This window comes from Salmo salar, chromosome 20 (assembly GCF_965601325.2).
Source record: "Salmo salar chromosome 20, fSalSal1, whole genome shotgun sequence".
Taxonomy (NCBI): domain Eukaryota; kingdom Metazoa; phylum Chordata; class Actinopteri; order Salmoniformes; family Salmonidae; genus Salmo; species Salmo salar.
Window position 1 is genome coordinate 12,333,117 of NC_138310.1, and position 22,829 is coordinate 12,355,945.

Sequence of the window (22,829 nt, forward strand, 5' to 3'; positions counted from 1 at the left end):
CAAAAATCCATACACTGCTTTCCTTGACTTGCCTCTTCTTCATGACATTTCTGGCTATACCACCATTTTTTTCTGCAGCTCGCTTTCCATACATTCCCTCTTTTCTTGTTTCCCTCTGACATTTCTGAAAAGATCAAGGAAGGTGGGAGTTGAGGAAATGTCAACTAAAGACCTGGACAGGGGGGAAAAAGGAATCTAGAGACATAAATCTAGGAATCTATGATCACACGACAAAGAGTTCATATGAGGTAAGCATGTAAGACACCACTTTTGGTGAGTATTCACAGCTTTAGCATAGTAAACAAAATAAAGGGGGTAGCCTATGCTTTTGATGGATGCCATGATTTCATGCTAACTTATTTTCAGAAGTATTCTGTAGCAAACACCAATACTGGAATACTGCTATGGCCTACAACTACTACTATATATATCTCAGCAGATCCCAGAACCCATCATTATGTTGGCTACTACATTATAATAATACTTTCATTTGTTCTATATCATTTTTTGTCATGTCGGCTAGTTCTACAGGTTACGAACCATGAGCGCCATTCTCTTCTCTCTTCTATGAGCCCCGGCCCCCATCTCCCTTTAATGGCCAAACCCACCAAATAATTATTGAATTTCCCACTCCAGTTCCAGTCACATCCGGTTTCAGCACCACGGCTAGCTCCTTCCCGCATTGTCGTGATTTAGCTCGACCCCTCTGCTTGTTTTGCGGAGCCAACTTTTGACTAAAGGCTGTTGGAGTTGTGATTTGAGAAAGCTTTATGTTTTTTCTTTCCATGTTTCGCATGCGAGGTGGCTGACAGAAGGAGGACATAGGGAAGAGGATCTTCAGCACAACGCACTGAGTGAGATGCATTGAACATCATGCAGTGACGGCACCTCACCAGATTTATTATTTACCTTTATTTTAGTGCTCAGCTCTGCAACGAAGATTGCAAGACGACACGTATAAGAGGAAGAAGACCTTAGTGGAAAAGACAATCTGCATGTGAAAGTACTGGATCTGGTGCTATCGGAGGCAAGAGATGCAGCCTACAAGCAAGCTTCTGAGTCTCACCCTCCTCGTCTTGATGGGCACTGAACTCACCCAAGTAGGTTTATAAACGCCATTTTACTCCCCATTTAAGATACTTAAACCATGATTTGTGAATTATCCTACAGATTATCTATTTAAAGACGATGTAGGTTTAGAAATTTAAATATATTATGATATAGAGACGATAAAGGGATTTCATCCCCCGAAAAATTTGATAAGCGCTTATGCGCACCCACCGAGGCATTTCTATAGCCAAACTGTATGCTATCTATTCCTGATTGTCTAGAACAACAATTAGACAATCAGTTAAATAGTCTAGGCTACATTGAAATATTTAAATTGTTGTTTCACATGCAATTCATCTAACTAATTATATATTAATTCCAATTATGTGTGAGATAATCGAAGTCGAAATCAGCGCGCAAAACGACTGAATGAAAGTTAATCACATGGCATTAGCAGGGAGAGCCTACTTTGAACTGAGACTTTGGGTAAATCTTGTTCAACTTTCAGCCCATTGCGGAGTCCATATCCCACTCAGGGGGTTCTTGGTGTGACTATGCATATCCGCATGTCTGAAGACTTATTTTGGAGAAGTGAGAAGTGATTCTATAGACAGCGAGCAAAAAATCATCAAATTAGTCAACTATTCATTTCACAATGACAGAAGTAGGGCACTTTTACATACATAGTTGAGTAATGCTGTTTTGAGAATATCTATTAAACACGCTGATAACATGTGACTGCAGTTTCATTTAGTCCGAATTGTAGCCTATTGGTTTAGTATGTCAGTGGAAAGGCTAAATAAGAAAGCTTAACAAGTATTGCATAAACCAGATTCTACCCCAAATTGTAACATGAATAGCCTAATCTCTTTACATTGATCCTACAGGCAGAAAGCTGCAAACAAAAATCATCCAACACAGCAATAATAAACTGCTATTTAAAATGGGAAACAATTTTTTTTTAAAACGGAGAATTTTTGTTATGATTAATAGCTATGATTAATAACTGGTATTCATTTGTAATGCTGGTCTGCATGAACATGCTCTTCTTAATATCTCAATTTTCTTTTCAAATAATTGTTTCTCGGTTCAGAGATGCTTTGCACTCCACGGTGACACAGCGCCTCCCCTTGGCTGCCACAATGCCACCTACTTTTCCGACAGTCTTGGACACTAACAGGGTGTTCAAGCTTTTGTTCTACACTAATCCACTGATCATCAAACTCTGGATTAGTTGAAGGCATTTGGTGCTTTCAAATAGTCATGACACATTGACATTCTTATTTACATTCCTGAAGCTGGTATGGCGGCTATGTCACTACTAGGCTACACAGTATCTTACAAATGCGCGTGCAATATCATTTGCAACGGCAAGGTGGCGGAATGTCCCTAGATATCCCTGCACGTGGTTGGTAACTCTTTCTATAGCGCTTGTGGATAGTTGATGCTGATGGGTTTCAATGTGGTTGGACTCATCCAGTTCTTCTCCCCATAGAGTCATCCAGCCACTGTTATTATTAAGTAACCACTCAGTCTGAGAATGCCGTTTAGTTTAGGTTCGTTTGGGCTCGTTTTGTCTCAATTGCTTTTGTGGGGTTTCATGCTTAACTTGATTATATCACACATAGACTTCAAAGTCTGAAGTCATGTTATTTACATGTAGTATTCCCCTGTACATGAAGATACTCTTTTGTATTTGGTATAGAAGGTGGAAAGGTGCATAATGCTGCCTCGTTGTGGCAAGCTCGAAAGCGTGGCACCGCGGACTTTAGCTGACGGTTTATCGATCCGTGCTGGGTGGGCGGGGGTATCCAGCGAATGGGAGAGGCGACTGAAATCCGTCATTTTATAAACTCGAGAGTGATTGCAGGAGAACGGCTTCACATTTTAAAACAACCGCATCATCACAGTCGCCTTTGAAGAGAGCAGAACCTCCACCTGTCATCCAAACATGTTCAAACCCAGACTGTCCGCTGTTGCAGCCATTCCGTTGCATCAAATGACTGGCAATGTTATTTGCCTAGTTAGTTCTCCACTGGAATGTGTACAATGAAGATTTTGGTAATACGAAGAAAGCGCAGATATGTCGGTGCCTTTACTCAAGATTGGAGTGGTGCTTAGCACGATGGCTATGATCACTAACTGGATGTCGCAGACACTACCGACCTTGGTGGGACTCAACACCAACAAGCTCTTGGTAGAGTCAGGGGGGAAAGCAGACCGGAGTACAGGCGTGAGTGACAGCTGATTCAGGAACCATTAGAATCATATACCCAACTCAGGACAAATTGCGAGTATACATTTGTGCCATTAGCACGAATAAAAAGAGTAAAGAAAAATGTATTAGTATGCCTATAATTGATCATGTTGGTTGTTAATTTAAAGAAAAAAGCTGCTCTTGGTTGTGCATCAAAAGAGAGGAAAATTGAGTGTAGTGACTATTGCCAAACGAGTAGGCCTATCCATGAACATATAATAAACTGCTAATAATTCTGTTACTATTCTTGTTAAACTTAGTGTAGTCCATACAATAACTTTCACATATTCTTTGCTAAATGGATGAACTTGATATACTGTAAATAAGTGTGGTAATGTGGTCCAATGATGGACAATAATAACAATTCTAAAACTGTGACTAATGTATTTTAATATAAAGAGCAACAGTATATAACCATTATATATACTAACAGCTAATGTGGCATATTATATACATAATGGATCTTAGCATAATACGCTGCATGTCACTAATTGCCAGGCTACATCTAGAGCCATATTTCTATTCATATCTATATTGCTCTGGCTTCATGTAGTGGTAAAACTTAAACCAATCCACATTTCAACCAGCCTCTGTATCTAATTATTACTCTGAATGTGTGTTGCTAAGTAGGCAATGACTGTTTAATTGAATGACTCTACCTCATGACTTTATTGGAGGGTTGAAAATGTAACGGCACAGATTAAATCATGTTAAAACATTACAAGTACTAGATTATGACTTGATATTATCACAATCTAGCAAAAGCTATTTGAGTAGATTTACAAAGATGTTTCCCTCAATTTGATGTTATATCCTTTTGCCAGCCCCTTTGTCTTCAGAATGTGGACAATCTGTTTGATTGTTGAAGAATAGGGTGGAGCATACTGCAAGGTTCAAAACTACAGATGCCATTTTGCGTAATCATACTCCATCATCTTGGAACAAGGTTATGTAAATCCCTGTGGTGAAATGATTCCGCTTCAAACTAGCACAAATTCTCTGCAGAGATCATGATTTTTGTCCAAACCTCCCAAAATGTAATTATATTGTTTGGTAAGCGAATGTGTTTTAGAAATGAGTAGTGATGTGGTGCTACTAGTGATGTGGTGTATCTTAAACTACTGAGCTAAGGTGAGCCTTGCCAAGCCAAGGCAAACCGAGCTGGACTGTACTGGCCTGGTAAACGATTCTCCACAGTTGCTGAAACGGTGCAACGGTGAGGGAAAGGACAATGTGAAGAAGAAAAAAAACATGTCAGAGCCAGTACAGTATGGTATGGAAATGGAAATACTGTCACATCCCATCATTACACGAATAACCCTTTTCCATTCATCTCTGTCTCTCTCCCTGTCTGGCCCCGTCCTTGTCTGTCTGTCTTATCATCTCTCTCCCTGTCTGTGTGTCTCTCTCGTAGGTGCTGCCAGCCAACCCTGAGGAGTCATGGCAGGTGTACAGCTCAGCCCAGGACACAGAGGGCCGCTGTGTCTGCACCGTGGTGGCGCCTCAACAGACCATGTGCTCGCGGGACGCCAGGACCAAACAGCTCCGGCAGCTGCTAGAAAAAGTAACCACCCATGTAGCATGACGTACTACTGTACCCATTACCTCCTGTTATCAGAGTTCCACTAGAACAAACATCATTCACCAGTTGCACCACTAATACCATGACATCTTCTTTTCAGCAGTAACAGCCTATGGACAGAGGATAGGAGTCACTCACTTGTATGGTTCCTTGAGAATAGCAATTCAGTTCACCCTGCAGGATTTTGCCGATATTCATTTCCCATCATTATCATTTTATACACTACCGTTCAAAAGTTTGGGGTCACTTAGAATTGTCCTTGTTTTTGAAAGAAAATCACATTTTTTGGCCATTTAAATAACATAAAATTGATCAGAAATACAGTGTTAATGTTGTAAATGACTAATGTAGCTGGAAACTGAAGATTTTTAATAGAATACCTACATAGGTTTCCCGAGGCCCATTATCAGCAACCATCGCTCCTGTGTTCCAATGGCACGTTGTGTTAGCTAATCCAAGTTTATCATTTTAAAAGGCTAATTGATCATTAGAAAACCCTTATGCAATTATGTTAGCACAGCTGACAACTGGCCACTAGTTGAGTATCTGGAGCATCAGCATTTGTGGGTTCGATTACAGGCTCAAAATGGCCAGAAACAAAGACTTTTCTTCTGAAACTCATCAGTCTATTCTTGTTCTGAGAAATGAAGGCTATTCCATGCGAGAAATTGCCAAGAATCTGAAGATCTCGTACAACGCTGTGTACTACTTCCTTCACAGAACAGCACAAAATGTCTCTAACCAGAATAGAAAAAAGAGTGGAGGCCCCGGTGCACAACTGAGCAAGAGGACAAGTACATTAGAGTGTCTAGTTTGAGAAACGGACGCCTCACAAGTCCTCAACTGGCAGATTAATTAAATAGTACCCGCAAAACATCAGTCTCAACGTCAACAGTGAAGAGGCAACTCCGGGATGCTGGCCTAGTCATTTACAACATTAACAATGTCTACACAGTATTTCTGATCATTTTGATGTTATTTTAATGGACAAAGAAATTTGCTTTTCTTTCAAAAACAAGGACATTTCCAAGTGACCCCAAACTTTTGAACAGTAGTGTATGATCTGACATTGTCTTATAACCGGTAGTCTATGTTAGCAAACTCTCAATCCCTATCCCGGATGTAGATCTTTCTGATTCGCTTGCTCTTCAAGTCCACATAACAGTATGTTGCTCTTGAGCACTTGAATCACTGTAATGTCTGGCTAGGCACATTAGAGATTACAGTGACACTTTTTGCAGTCAATCATCCATAGCATATCTACAATTAATTGTGCAATGCACCAACATTTTTTGTTGGGAAGACCCTGAAACACTAAATGCAAACCCAGGTAAAACAAGGATTCCTAGTATATTTGGGGCTGTATTTAGGTCTTTGTCTTTATTCTTTTTATTGTTTCTTATGTGTTAGGTCCAGAACATGACCCAGTCTATCCAGGTGCTGGACCAGCGGACCCAGAGAGACCTGCAATACGTGGAGAGAATGGAGGTCCAGCTGAAAGGTCTGGAGACCAAGTTTAAACAGGTGGAGGAGAACCACAAGCAGAACATTGCCAGGCAATATAAGGTATGTCAACATTGCTCTTACATAGACAACATTGTACAAAGACATGTCCTCTAAGTGGAGTTATGGGTCCATATTTATCAAGCGTCTTGGAGTAGAAGTGCTGATGTAGGACCAGGTCCTTCCTGTCTATATAATGTTCATAAAGGCCTAAATGTCAAAACTGATCCTAGATCAGCACTACTACTCTGGGAAGCGTGATACATACAGCCTCTGGTGTAAATGAAACCCTTACACCTAAATTCTTGTCTGTGGAAATAAAAATAAACGTCATGAACTATTCTGATGACGTTTATGTTTGTTTGTGTGTGTGCGTTTGCGTGTTCCCCATCTATCCTCACATGTTTATGCTATGTTCTGTCATGAACATCCCTGGGACTGATGACCCTTGCACGTTTTGTGTGTGTATATTAGATAGGCTAGCGAGTTAGATTATTAAACACTCAACAGTATCTCATTTTTTTGCTTGCAGGGCTAACTTTAGGAAATTATAAAGCTGCTGAGACTGAAGAGGCAGTTCAATCCCAGTGTTCTATCCCTGAACTTGACCAATGACTATTTGCACCATGCATTCTATTTGAAATATAGCACCTCCAACCTTCACTGCTCTTTGCATTTCTGCATGTTACATTTTTACATTTACATTTTTGGTCATTTAGCAGACGCTCTTATCCAGAGCGACTTACAGTAGTGAATGCATACATTTCATACATTGTATTTTTTTTTCCTGTGCTGGCCCCCCGTGGGAATCGAACCCACAACCCTGGCGTTGCAAACACCATGCTCTACCAACTGAGCTACAGGGAAGGCTACTTACTGTAACTTAGGTTACTGTAGATGCATTCCATTAATAGATTTTGTTCCGTTTTTTATTATTTTCATTACATTTTTATCTAATTCCATATCTCGTTTAATTTAGTATATACATACTTGGTTACTACAGAGAAAACGTTGTATGTGACATGAAAGCATGTAAGCCTAAGATGTTGCATTTTAAAAGGTGAAAATAAAATATTTTCCCAATTGTTTTTGGTGTGCCGAGAACTTGTTTCATGCTGCTTATGTTTGGGATGATGTCACATCCGCTCATGATACTGTTGAATGTGTTAGTTCCACTCTGCACTCACCATAGGGAGACAGCCAGAGTAGGGCAAGACAGGTGTGGCACACCCATTTGCTCGCATAACACTGAACCAAGCCTATTTTAACCTTTCAGGCAATAAAAGCGAAAATGGAGGAACTTAGACCATTGATACCAGTGTTGGAGGAGTACAAAGCTGATGCAAAATTGGTATTGCAGTTTAAAGAGGAAATCCAGAATCTGACGTCTGTGCTAAATGAACTCCAGGAGGAGATTGGAACCTATGACTACGAGGAGCTACAAAACAGAGTGTCAAATCTTGAAGAGAGGCTTCGTGCGTGCATGCAAAAATTAGGTAGGCTCAGATAACACCGAAACACCCCGTTTTCTTCCTTGTGCAAAGTGCCAATCAGAGCTATAGTAGTTATTCTTCTCACACCAGCAGATCTCTATCTATCCACCACACCTACATGTTCTACCCCTACAGTATATCAACTTTAACATACTCAGTTATTCTCTCATGTTAGGGAATCAAAGATGCCTTGACTACACCTATTCCTATTCATACTCCTACATGTACTTACATGCCTACTGCAAATCAAATCAAATGGTATTGGTCACATACACATGGTTAGCAGATGTTAATGCGAGTGTAGTGAAATGCTTGTGCTTCTAGTTCCGACAGTTCAGTAATATCTAACAAGTAATCGAACAAATTCACAATGACTACCTCATACACACAAATCAATGCATCAATGCTTAACAATATTGTTGATGAAAAAAGAGATTGTCCTCATACAGTATGTCAAGTTAGACACTATTTAAACACGTTAGGATTTAGAGTTGTTAACGGTGATTTGAGTTACTTTTTGCTAATGTAATCTAATTTAGTCAGAATTACATCACTAGCACATCATGTTATGTGTGCCAGAAATGAGCTAATGAGATTATGTCCACTTCTTGACTAAAAGCTACATACCATTGTAGCGGTAGTCATCTAAAAATAGTGACAGGATATAACAACTGACAGATTACTTATTTCAGTAATCTCCTTGTTGCATGGGTTGTTCACAGGAAGGAATATAGATACAAAGCCTACCTGTCACCATATTTCTTTGATTGATGTCAGAAATAAGTGAAAGGCTGAAAGTACAGATGTAGGATCTTAATTTGAGACAGCTTGCTACAGCGGTAAAATAATCCTCCAGCAACAAGACATTTTAATTATTATATGGATTACAATTCATTTACATTTTTGTTGGGGTTGATACATTTTTGGTAAGGGAATATCAAGTCTGAAACTTCAAAGTGGAAATTTGGTTACTACAAACTGGAAATTACAAACTTCAGAAGCCTTTTTAAACATCAAATACACAACAATGTTTTTGCAGGAAAGTTATTCTGAGACAGGGTGATCAAATTAAGATCCTACATCTGTAGATGGAAGGCTGAGCAAATCAATGAATGGTACAAAATGCATGTTTAAAAAAACATTAGGAGGTAAAATGTAGAAGAAATACACTGGTAAGGAATGAGACCGAGGGAAGACAACATGCATTGAAGTCAGTTTCCTTCGCGCAACTATATGATTCCATTATCAAGCCAGCTACATGCACTGTTGGTAGCATTGACAGTTAGGATGGTGAGTGTACCAATAGGAATACATAGACCCTGTAGGGAGGAAGAATAGCTAATGTACTGGCAAATTCCTAGAAATGTAAGAATGTCTCACTCCAATATGAGAGGATTATCCATTTTTGTTTCAAGTGCTCAGCTTTAACTTTCCAAGTACTATAGCAATGGGAGATAGCAAGAGTTACATAGTACGGAACACTATCTAAGAAGAATGGGGGCTGCTACTTTTTTCTGGATGTGAAGTGAGGGGGAGGTGTGAGTGTGAATTGATTCAAAATGGAATATTGCACTTACTGTCCCTGTTTTTAATATAGCATTTGTAGAGGAGAGTAATTGAGTGTGTGATTTATGTAAAAACCTAAAAGTATGTTTCCATTATTCATAGTCATCATTTACCTATGCTATTGAAATGATACTGTTGTACAGAGATAACAAGCCCAAAGTTAGTGAGCCAACGTTGATTCTGAGGCACAGAAATAGATTGCAGGAGGACCAGATTCTGGCATACACATGTATACAGTATATACACAGTTCTTGCTAGAGAGCCCTTCAGCTAAAACACTAATGTCAAAACCTGAAGAAATCACTGAACTGATCACTAGAATGCAATACTAAAGCTGGATTTGTCATCATAAACAAGTCATATTGAAAATGTAATTTTCAACATAATTATATATCAAGTATAGTTGGTACATCAAGGTCACTGACCTATACACACACACACACACACACACACACACACACACACACACACACACGCACACACACACACACTGTTTTCCAACCTATAAACAGCATTGATAGTACAGAGATAAATGCAGTATCTTGCATTGTGTCTTTGGCTCTTGCAGCATGTGGGAAGCTGACAGGAATCAGCGATCCAATCACAATTAAGACGTCTGGATCAAGGTTTGGCTCCTGGATGACTGACCCCCTGGCACCTGAGGATGACACTAGGGTAGGTCTGCTTCTGCAATACCTATCATATTTATTATACAGTATAAACATAAAACAAAGTCAGCGAAAACATGTTTTGTTAATTATTCAATTGTGAGGAACCTCAGGAAAGATAAAATATCAGATGTAAGATGTTAGCTAGCAATGTAGCATAAATCACCAAAATGGATCCCATTAGAACTTCAGTAATGTGTTTTCATGCCTCACTGTCTGGGATTAGCTCACCGGCACCACAACAATGGGAGGTATTTACATCTCTGGGTTGTCATTGCAGTAAGATAAGTCATTCTAGGGATAACTGGTGTCTGATATTATGTATACCTTATGTCTGATAAGAGATGAATCCCAGGATTGGATGAACGTTTTGTTTTATTTTTGAATGTGTTACACATACTAAAATATCACTCGTTATCATGCAGAACTTTTATTCTTGTGTTCGTTAAGGAATACCACTGACATTCATTCTTTCCATGAATCCAGGTGAAAGCTATTATAGCTTATTGATGTCACTTGTTAAAGCCATTTCAATCAGTGTAGGTGCAGGGGAGGAGACAGCTTAATGGAGGATTTTCTTAAGCCTTGAGACAATTGAGACATGGATTGTGTGCCATTCAGAGTGTGAATGGGCAAGACAAAAGATTTAAGTGCCTTTGAATGGGGTATGGTAGTAGGAGCCAGGCGCACCAGTTTGTGTCAAGAACTGCAACACTGCAAATCTGAGAGATCAGAGATAAATTGAGTCATCCACACTGGCTCTCAATGATTGATGAGGGTCGAAGCCCTGGCTTTGTAGAGAAAGTCTGTCTGGGAAACCTTTGATATCCTTAATTTAATCTCAGGGTTACAGCAGAAAGACCACAAGCGCTCCATGATTTGATATTACAGGATGGTTTTAGAAGAACATTTGACAATAACACACTGTACCTGAGATTGACAAATCTTTAATGCTCTTGTACTCCTATCCAGGTGTGGTACATGGATGGCTACCACAACAACCGATTTGTGCGGGAGTACATGTCCATCTACGACTTTATGAATTCCGACAACTTCACGTCTCACCGCCTCCCCCACCCGTGGTCGGGCACGGGTCAGGTGGTCTACAACGGCTCCATCTACTTCAACAAGTTCCAGAGCCACACAATCATCAAGTTTGACTTCAAGACCTCCGTCATCAGCAAGTCACGTCAGCTGGACTACGCCGGCTACAACAACATGTACCACTACTCCTGGGGAGGCCACTCGGACATCGACCTCATGGTGGACGAAGGCGGGCTCTGGGCCGTCTATGCCACCAATCAGAACGCGGGGAACATTGTCATCAGCAAACTGAACCCCAACACTCTGCAGATCGTCAAGAGCTGGACCACCAATCACCCCAAGAGGAGCGCAGGAGAGGCCTTCATGATCTGTGGTACGCTATATGTCACCAATGGCTACTCCGGTGGGACCAAGGTGTACTATGCCTTCAGCACCAACTCGTCCACCTACGAGTACATTGACATACCGTTCCAGAATAAGTACTCTCACATCTCCATGCTGGACTATAACCCTAAAGACAGAGCGCTGTACGCGTGGAATAATGGTCACCAAGTGCTGTACAATGTCACCTTGTTCCACGTCATTCGCTCAGAGCAGGAGCAGTAGATAGCTAGCCATGCTGTGACCTTCTCATTCTACGGCAGACCTGGGTTCAAATACTATTTGATAACGTTCAAATATTTTTAGCATTTGCTTTAGCCTGCTTGGAGTGCAAGATGGACGGGGTTTGAAGTTTTGCAACAGTTATATTGGTTCCATTGCACCAGGCAAGCTCAATCAACCTTGGCTAGATCAACTGAATTTGAACACAGGTCTGGTCCACAGATTTTACAAAGTAGGGGAGATATGTAACTCAAATCAAAGTTTATTGGAAATGTACGCAGATGTGCAGACGTAATCGCAGGCGCAGCAAAATACTAAGTGCTTCTAGCTCAGGGTTTCCCAAACTAGGTCCTCGGGACCCCAAGGGGTACACATTTTGGTTTTTGCCCTAGCACTACAAAGCTGATTCAAATAATCAACTAATCATCAGATTTGATCATTTGAATCAGCTGTGTAGTGTTAGGGCAAAAAACAAAACGTGCACCTCTTGGGGTCCAGAACACTTGAGTTTGGGAAATGCTGTGTAACGCCAACAGTGTAGTAATACTTAGCAATAAAAAAATAAATACACACATAATCCAGAAACATTTAAATACATTAAGAAATTAAGAAACATGAGAAAGAGCAATGTCAGAGACCGGATTATAAATATATAGACATATAATGGTGTCTAAAGATAGTACGGGCAGTATATGATCTGAAAAAGTGTGTACAGCAGTAGTTATATAGGATGAGCCATGACTAGAATACAGTATATACATATGAAGTGGGTAAAACCGTATGTAAACATTATTAAAGTGACCAGTATTCAATGACTGTATGTACATAGGGGCTGTAATCTCTAAGGTGCAGGGTAGAGTACTGTGGAAGTAGAGACGTATCCTGTATGTTACTCAGTAACAAGAAATAAAGTACATCATGATATATAATATGTAGAAGGTATAGAAACAGAATGTAAGAACAGGTACCGAAAAGGTAATGCCTTTCTTGATTTAGATGACTTCAAAAGTCTTATAATGATTGTGTTTTTATGGAATTATCCACTCTTGACTTCTTTCATCACAGCGGAATAGTGCAGCCTACTGTATCGTAGTGTAGAATTGAATTACTCTAGAAGCTGAAGGGATATGAAATCCTGGGCCTTGTTTATCAACCTATATTAAACCAAACAGTGGGACACAACACACAATCATGACCACTTTCCCCAGGTGGGTGCTACTCATTGGTGGTGGCTGAGGTCACGTTTCCCCTTGACATTCTGAAGTGCGCTAAACATCTGGAAAAGCTCTATATAACAATACATTTATGTATTTGAGTGAATTAATTCAGTAATTATAATTACTGGATCAGATAGTAAAGATTGTTAAAGCAGCCATTTACCATGTAACTCGATTCCTGCATTTTTAAAGGTGGAGACTACTGTAGTGATCATCACAACGCAGAGCCATGTTTCTTAATTATATTAATATTAACCCATAATGGTATCCCCATGTGTTGGTAGCAAAATATCTATTTGGAACAGGTGTAATGACACCTCATAACACACCTCAAAGTATTCTGTCTTTCCTGCGCAATACGTCCTCTCAGGAACCAATACAACACAACCACTCATTTGCATGGGATCACCTGTTGGTACATTGTAGGATCTGAGTATGATTGATAAATGAGGCCCAATGGAGCACAGTGTAAAGAATCTAGTCAAACCACAAGTCAATGACAATACCGTATATCTGGGAACACAGACTACAGACAGTTAAGGCAAAGACTGTTGGAAGCACCCTGTTTCATTAATGTTTCTTTGTGATGTGTATTTTCTCTTTTCTATCTTCTTTTTGCATGGGCATTTTTACCAACCAAAATGGTTCCCTTCTCTGGATGTATTTTGCAATATTATGACGCTGTTGTACAGGAGACTAGTTTAGCATTGCTAGGAGGCAGGCTTTTTACTTTCTTATTGTCATTGGGGTTGATATACAGTATGTTATTATTGTTGGTATTGATATTTACTGTGATAGCCTGTCTTTTGTAGATTGTATTGAAAGAATTTGACGAGCTCGTATATTTCTGTCAGGCAAAAAAAATGACACTGTAACGATCACGAGAATGTGCAAACAATGTATCTATGAGCCAGTGAAGTATCCATTGGCAATTTTTTTTTATTTGACATCACAAATCTACTGTCTGTTTCTTAAAGTGATAAATTGTGACATCTTATTCTGTTGAGCTTGCATATGTATCTGCAATAACGTTCATATTAATAAACATGAGTTTTGTTCTACAATTGACTCTTTGTCCTAGAAAATAAACTTCTGAATAAGATGACTTTCCTCAATCAAACCAATTTCTGCAATGCATCTGTAAAATGCAGATTTCTTTGGTCTCACAGATTTTGAAATAAGTGCTTCAAATCTCATTGCATTATCCAAACGACGTATGCAACTGTTTGGTCAATGGAGCATAGGACACAAAAACGCAGTACAACCCAGAACATGAAAGGAGAGGAAAGAAAGCACATCAAAGTCATTTCGCTATTGTTGCTCATCTGGATCCACCATTCCCTCTCCATGGCAACAGAGGTACACTGTAATAACCTCTTCCCTCTGGCAGCACGGAACAGCTGGTCTGTATACAGCGCCGTACATTGCTGACTGAGCTTCAGCCACAAAACACAACACACTTAATTAGCTCTCTACACTTCTCCCAATGCTGAGAAAATGATTGGTTTCGCTCCGACAATAATGATGATGAACAATGCAGAAGCAACAAGGCCTATAAAAGAAGACATCACATACCAGAATCTCTAGCTCCAAGTTGTTGCACACCATATGGGAATGAAGAATCTGATGTAGGATGTTTATCTTGACGGAGGTAGCCCACTTTGGTTAGTACAGTATTATTCCTGATGCTCCATGAATTCAGTGCAATCATCTCTTTCTCTAGGAGGAATACTGTGATGCTATAATCCTTCTGAATATAATCATTGTACTGCTACTGCATGTTGATTGAACTCCAACAGGCTATTCTAAATTTGCTGTACTATACCACATCCTAATATTCTGGCTTGTGTCCACTACATGTCCTATCCTGTGGTAGCAGTTATGTTTTAATAACCTAGTGCAGAGTGTGGTGTGGGATGCACTTGAATTTGACGCTTCCCCACAGAGAGAATCAATCCGATTCTCAGTCGATTTTTGACTGATTGCTTTCTCAGATATCTCTCACATCCCTTTTATGCCTGTAAATCTGTTGTATGCACAGTTTAATGCAATGAGACAATATTTAAGATGGAAACAAATCATCAATCAATGTTTCCTTTGAAATGTTCTTAGTAATATGGTACCCTCTACCCAACATTTGGTCCCCCTGTTACACATGGATTTTAAAGGGATATCCTTACACCTTGTGAGTGTCCTATTGACAGTGTTCTAGTCATTTAGTTCTGAGTAATTACATCAGCACAGATGGTGCATTCACAATAACCACAGCAGGCCTACAAAGGTATTTCCCTTCAGAGACAGAAACGTTCAACGTTGTATTCTGTAGTCTAGTCACTTGTGATTATACAAATGAAAACCATTCATCCTTCTCTAGGCTTCAAATCAATCCCAATCCAATGTAAAATATTTGTCAACAGGATTAAGTCTTGCATCTGTGAATTTCTAGAATTCAATTTGAAATAGATTCTGCTATCGACATATCAGATTGTCAGGTTGCCCACAGTGTAAAAAACACATACATTAGGCGTTCATATAATCAGTAAAGATGTTACAGATGTACGATCTTAATTTGAGCCGGTTTGCTACAGCAGGAAAAGAATCCTTCAGCAACAGGAAATGTTAATTATTATGTGGATTACAATTAATGGACATTTTTGTAGGGGCTGATACATTTCTCGTAAGGGAAAATCAAGTCTGAAATTTCAAAGTGGAAATTACAAACTTCAGAAGCCTTTTTAACTTAAAATACACCACAAGTTTTAAATGTCCTGCATTGCAAGAAAGCTCTCCTGCAACCCTACGTATGTATGAATAGAGATGACATACAATACAAAGATGTTATCAATGCCTGATGTACAGTATATCCCCTTCAAGTAAAGTGTTACTGTTGTTTGGAGATGACATATCATATTCTATTCTACATTATGGTGTATTTGAAAGAGTTACCCAGAGAAGGAGGTCAGCACAAACCATAAGTCTGTAATACAGAGTGAATATCTACCCAGAATTTCAAAGTATAATATCCGAAATGTTAAATTCCTAACAATTTACGTATAACTTATAAATGGATATATACCGTATGTGTAATCTGAAATATTCCATTTTAAGTTATGCACACTAGTTCAGTTGAAATGTTCTCCTGCTTTTATTTCTTAACTATATTCTGCCTCGTGTGTACTTTCTCCAACACTTCAGTCATCCTTCAGCTATCACCTTGCTCTTCGTCAATGTGGTAAAGTGTTAAAGCATATCTCTGTGCCAGTCTCCAGAGCCACACCTCAGATACTACTGATAATGGCTTCCAGAAAAAAAGAGCATCTGCTCTGTCTATTTTTACCTCGTCCACAAATCCCCCTGTGCTGGCTTTGAGGGGGGGGGGGGGGGGGGGTTGGGGGGAGCACAAAGCCTTCGAGACATGCGGAGAGGCTAAACCTGCTCCAAGAGACAAGAACAAAACAAGAAGTAAGTCCTCTAGCCACTAACAAAGGAACTCCATGCAAATTCCCGTGGAATTCACAGTCAATGACATGGCTTCCCTGAAAGACCATAACATATTATTATAACTGCTTGGAGGGTGTGTGTGATGCAAAACAGGGGGGGATTGTGTCTTATGCAGAATTCTTTGGTGTCACATTGATGTTATATTTCCAACACAGTGTGAGGAATGAAACGCCTAGGCAATCTTCTGTTCAGGCTTTTACGTTTGAGTGAAAATCTCAAGAAAGTTCGGATGATGATGTACAGTACAGTAAAGAGCTGCGCTGTTGATGTCTTGTGAGTCAAAGCACTAAGACTACAAAGACATGCCGACGCAGGCAGGATGCTAAGGATTCTCATAGAAGAAGTATTGTATGAGCTGCTGAAGCCTGTGCTTAATCTTCTTAATAGCTGTGAAAGCTCCTGCAGCAACATGTAACAAATGTAATGCGTGACAATAGAGAAAATATACCTCTGTAGGCCACCACATCTCTTGTGATTCTAAACATGGAGTTGGCATCTAAAGAACGTTTCTCTTTTAAACTCTTTGTTCTTTGTATGTGTAAACATTATGCAATAAGTGACATGGGACTTCAGACACTGAAGTAACAAATCCTTATGAATTGCAAATGTTGGTATTTTTCTGCACTAAATGTTGGCATGCATCTTTAATTAGCAGTCACACATACAAATCATTCATTTTCTAAAATAAGACAACCCAATGCATATTTTATGTTTGTTGCCTACAGTATGCAATCTTTTCTCTCATTCCTCAAGTCCACACTAATAGCAAAACTATGCCACGATTGCCTCATTCACTGCCATTTATCAATTCCACCGGCTTTTGGTCACGCAGGTAAACAACAAAAGCATGATAAAAGTAAAATCTTTATGACAGTGGCCTTTACAGTGGCATTAGGAAGCTCAATAAAAGTGACAGCTGACGTTTTATACCTTAGGTGTAAGTCCTGTTTGATCTTCAACATTATAGACCATATCAACAGGGAGTCGTGCAGTATTTCTGACTATGCAACATTTTGGCAGGCCACGTCTGCACAGCGACAGGAAACAAGACAGCAGTAACTCATTAGACCTCCCCATTGCCTCTCCATTGACTAGGCCATTTAGAAACCCCCAAGAGCGACAGAGAACAAAATATATCATAACATGAATGGAAATGAACTAATTAAACAAACATTAATTAAACACTGAAACATTGGATAAACATCTGTCCTGTATCTTTATCAGGAGTTTGGGGAAATACTTTATTAAAATGCATATAGGGATATTCTAATCAGGTAAATAGCCAGCTTAGTAATGATGTTACAATAGCTCAAGGACAATAATTGTGCTGCACCTTGCAAATATTTACACTGTAAGACAAATGAAGGAGAATAAAGAGTTTTCAGTGAAAGTGAGGTGTTTGATAAGCTTATCTTTCTCTAATGTGTGTGTGTGTGGGGGGGGGGGGGTTGAATGCATCACAAACAACATCAAAGTGGTAATGTGGTATGTAGATAATGCGAGAATGGTTAGACCGAAGAGGATGGAATTTAGGACTCTTACAATTGAGCTGTTTGACTCAGGAGCTCAACTCATCTCATAATACACAATTACAGCTTGGACTGACCGAATGGACCCAGTTGTGTCACGGCTTCCTGAAGGATCGGACCAAAACACAGCGTGTTCGTAGTTCCACATCTTTTTATTAATTGTGAAACTAAATGCAATACACCAACCACTTTAAATAACAAAACAACAAAGCCGTAACGCAGAGCAGGCAAACACTACTCATAAATTAACAAACCACACCCACACATGGAAAACAGGCTACCTAAGTATGGCTTCCAATCAGAAACAACGATAGACAGCTGCCTCTGATTGGAAACCATACCTGGCCAACGTATAGAAAAGGAAAACATAGAAATAGAAATCTAGAAACCCCACAATGAAACAGAAACCAAAAAACACACCCAAACACCCCCCTGTCACGCCAAGACCACTCTACTATGGAGTAGTAATGACCTCTTACAAGGGTCAGGACGTAACAAGTTGGACCAGATGCAAAATGTGATCCCCTCCAAAATATACAAATGTGATGAATACTGAGTGTTACAAACAGGCGATACAAGCAGTATTTCTGTTTTGGCCAAAGTCTGCTCATGCTTTCTCATTTGGTGGGGCTTTTGGATGACATTCTGGATGAGATCCAGTATTTGCCTCGCCTAGGCGAGGAGCAGGGCAGTGTGCCATACAAAGGCTAAGGCCCAGATGGTCCCTGTGCTTCAAATGCCATATGTCAGAGACTCAAGTCCTGTGGTATGTGCTGGTTGGCACTCTGAATCATTGGTGAGTAATAGGATGAAAAAGGAAACATGTACAAAAGGAAGAAAGAAATCTACAGATGGTCATACTATTAACACATTATCTGTTGATGAGCAACTGCTTGCTAAGGCTATAGTTAGAATTAGGTTTAGAATAAGGGTTAGGATAAGAGGTAAGGTTAAGGCTAGGGTTATGGTTAGTAGATAGTTAATATGTTACTGATAGTCTGTGGAGTATCCAAATAAAGTGTTTTACCGTATGTTCTGCCACCTATCTATGCTGCTAATATGGGGTTAAGTAATATCAAACATTGTTAGAAAAACTGCCAGTTGAGATTATTTTCACACTATTCCATTCAAGTGTGTTTTTACACCTTTTTATAAGGTAGGCCATTCCACCAGGATTTCCATTGAGCTAACGTGCCAGAAAAATAGCAACAAAGTTTCCAAGTTTCAAACAATGAAAAGGGTTAGGTACTACAATATAATCGTAAAATCTTATGTCTTTTGCCACAATGTTCACTCAGAATACAGTGCAGTGAAAAAGGGGCAAATAACGATAGCTAATGCACTTTAGTATAGTGCGCTGTTCCGTACATTTGACCTTATTTCAATGCCCCAAAAACGTAATACTTCCAGGTCAACTGTAATATGAATACCATTGTAAAGCACAATTTCTCCACTTTCCAGCAAAATCAATTACGAGACCGTCATACTGCCCATCTCTACATGATTTAAGAAGGTAATGGAGCGTTGCCAGGTCTTTAAAAAAATGGTGTAATCACTGCTAGCCATCATGGCTCTCGAAAACCCTGACAGCCGCAGTTTATTTGTGAAGATAAATTTAGCGCAACCCTAAAAACCCAATTTAAATTCAACACAAACCTTCACATAGGTATGTCATGAGACACTATATAAACTCTTCATAGTGTTTTATTTACATTTTAGAGGTGATAAGTTGGATATATTGGGTAAAAATGCCGTTTCCCTACACGACATGCAGTGCCTTGCAAAAGTTTTCACCCCCGTTGGCATTTTTCCTATTTTGTTGCATTACAACCTGTAATTTAAATTGATTTTTATTTGAATTTCATGTAATGGACATACACAAAATAGTCCAAATTGGTGAAGTGAAATGAAAAAAAATACTTGTTTCAAAAAATTACCAAAAATTAAAACCGGAAAAGTGGTGCTGTCACGTCCTGACCATAGTAAGATGTTATTTTCTATGGTAGAGTAGGTCAGGGCGTGACAGGGGGTGTTTTTCTATGTTTTGTATTTCTATGTTCAGGTTCTAGTTTTGTATTTCTATGATGGGTTTGTTTGGGATGATCTCCAATTAGAGGCAGCTGGTCCTCGTTGTCTCTAATTGGAGATCATACTTAAGTTGGGTTTTTTTCCACCTGGGTTTGTGGGAGATTTGTTTTGAGTAGTGTCTGTTTCACCTCTGCGTCATGGTTTGTTGTTTTTTTGTCATTCAAGTTTATTTATGAATTGCATAGTATTGCATAAATAAAATGTGGAACGACACACACACTGCACTGTGGTCCGCTCATTCCTATGACAATCGTGACAGAATCTCCCACCAACCCAGGTGGAGAAAAAAAAAACTACTTAACTATGATCTCCAATTAGATACAACGAGGACCAGCTGGCTCTAATTGGAGATCATCCTGAAGGAGTTGCAAAGCTCCACAGCGGAGATTGGAGTATCTGTCCAAAAGACCACTCTAAGCCGTACACTCCACAAAGCTGGGCTTTACGGAAGAGTGGCCAGAAAAAAGCCATTGCTTCAAGAAAAAAATAAGCAAACACGTTTGGTGTTCGCCAAAAGGCATGTGGGAAACTCCCCAAACATATGGAAGAAGGTACTCTGGTTAGATGAGACTACAATTTAGCTTTTTGGCCATCAAGGAAAACACTATGTCTGGCACAAACCCAACCCCTCTCATCACCCCGAGAACACCATCTCCACAGTGAAGCATGGTGGTGACAGATCATGCTGTGTGGATGTTTTCATCGGCAGGGATTGGGAAACTGGTCAGAATTGAAGGAATGATGGATGGCGCTAAATACAGGGAAATTCTTGAGGGAAACCTGTTTCAGTCTTCAAGAGATTTGAGACTGGGACGGAGGTTCAACTTTCAGCAGGACAATGACCCTAAGCATATTGCTAAAGCAACACTTGAGTGGTTTAAGGGGAAACATTTAAATGTCTTGGAATGGCCTAGTCAAAGCCCAGACCTCAATCCAATTGAGAATCTGTGGTATGACTTAAAGATTGCTGTACACCAGAGGAACCTATCCAACTTGAAGGAGCTGGAGCAGTTTTGCTTTGAAGAATGGGCAAAAATCCAAGTGGCTAGATGTGCCAAGCTTATAGAGACATACCCCAAGACACTTGCAGCTGTAATTGCTGCAAAAGGTGGCTCTACAAAGTATTGACTTTTTTTGTTTGGGGGGGGGGGGGGGGTGAATAGTTATGCACGCTCAAGTTTTCAATTTTCTTTTGTCTTATTTCTTGTTTGTTTCACAATATTTTGCATCTTCAAAGTGGTAGGTATGTTGTGTCAATCAAATGATACAAACCCCCCCAAAAAATCTATTTTAATTCCAGGTTGTAAGGCAACAAAATTGAAAAAATACCAAAGGGGTGAATACTTTCGCAAGCCACTGTATCTCCCCCTTTCACTAATACGCAGTAGCTTTTGCTTCCCCACCCGCCATTTTTAAAAAGACCCAGCAATGCTCCATTGCCTTCTTCAATCATGCAGAGACGGGTAGTATGAAGGACTCGTCATTGATTTTGCTGGAAAGAGTAGAAATTGTGCTTTACAATGGTATTCATATTACAGTTGATCAGGAAGTATTACGTTTTTGGGCATTAAAATAAGGTCAAATGTACGGAACAGCGCAATGTACAAAAGTGTGTTAGCTATCGTTATATGCTCCTTTTCTGATTTTCTCTATTTTTATATATGTTTGATACTGAATGTCATCAGAACTTCAACCAAAACCTAATATTAGATAAAGATAACCTGAGTTTAGAAATAACAAAAAAATATATATACTTCACCATCACACTACACTACCACCACCATGCTTGACAGTTGATATGAGATTCTTACTGTGGAATGCAGTGTTTGGTTTTCGCCAGACATAATGGGAACCATCTCGTCCAAAACGTTTACTCAAGTTTGCCAAAAAGCACCTGGAAGCACCAGGATGATCATCAAGACACTTGGAAGAATGTTCTATGGACAGATGAGTCAAAAGTATAACTTTTTAGATGACCTGGGTCCCATTATGCCTGGCGAAAACCAAACACTGCATTCCACAGTAAAAATCTCATACCAACGGTCAAGCATGGTGATAGTAGTGTGATGGTTTGGGGATGCTTTGCTGCCTCAGGACATGGACGACTTGCCTTAATAATAGAAGGAACCATGAATTCTGCTCTGTATCAGAGAATTCTACAGGAGAATGTCAGGCCATCCGTCTGTGAGCTGAAGCTGTAGCACAGCTGGGTCAAGCAGCAAGACAATGATCCAATACACACAGTCAAGTCTACATGAAAATGGCTAAAAAGCAACAAATTTTAAGTTTTGGAATGGCCTAGTCAAAGTCCAGACCTAATCCCAACTGAGATGTTGTAGCAGGACTTGAAATGAGCAGTTCATGCTTGAAAACCTACAAATGTCGCTGAGATAATAAGACAGTTCTGCATGGAAGAGTGGGCCAAAATTCATCCACAGCGACGTGAGAGACTCATCAACAACTACTGGAGCATTTGGTTGGAGTCATTGCAACTAATGGTGGCACAACCAGCTACTGAGTGTAAGTGGGCAATTACTTTTTCACACAGGGGCATTGCATAACTTTGTTTAAGAAATAAATGAAATAAGTATGTAATTGTTGTTTTATTTGTTCACTCAGATTTCCTTTATCTAATATTAAGTTTCAGTTGATGATCTGATAAAATTCCGTTTAAAAAAATATGCAAAAGTAGAGAAAATTAGAAAGGTGGCAAATACTTTTTCACAGC

General features: G+C 39.6%; 1 protein-coding gene across 3 annotated transcripts; it reads left to right on the forward strand.

The window, feature by feature from the left end:
- The first annotated feature begins 647 nt into the window (after positions 1-647).
- LOC100196865 (noelin) lies at positions 648-12,290 on the forward strand. Of its 3 annotated transcripts, none has more exons than XM_014160842.3 (6): positions 648-1,100; positions 4,722-4,871; positions 6,300-6,455; positions 7,669-7,888; positions 10,020-10,126; positions 11,092-12,290. In XM_014160842.3, the coding sequence occupies exons 1-6, from the start codon at positions 1,035-1,037 to the stop codon at positions 11,767-11,769; spliced, it is 1,377 nt and encodes a 458-aa protein (XP_014016317.1). In that variant the 5' UTR covers positions 648-1,034; the 3' UTR covers positions 11,770-12,290. The 3 variants fall into 3 exon arrangements, with proteins under 3 accessions (XP_014016317.1, XP_045558911.1, XP_014016316.1); XM_014160841.3 differs by lacking the exon at positions 648-1,100 and adding an exon at positions 2,949-3,283; XM_045702955.2 differs by lacking the exons at positions 7,669-7,888; positions 10,020-10,126; positions 11,092-12,290 and adding an exon at positions 6,925-7,480.
- Positions 12,291-22,829: the final 10,539 nt, after the last annotated feature.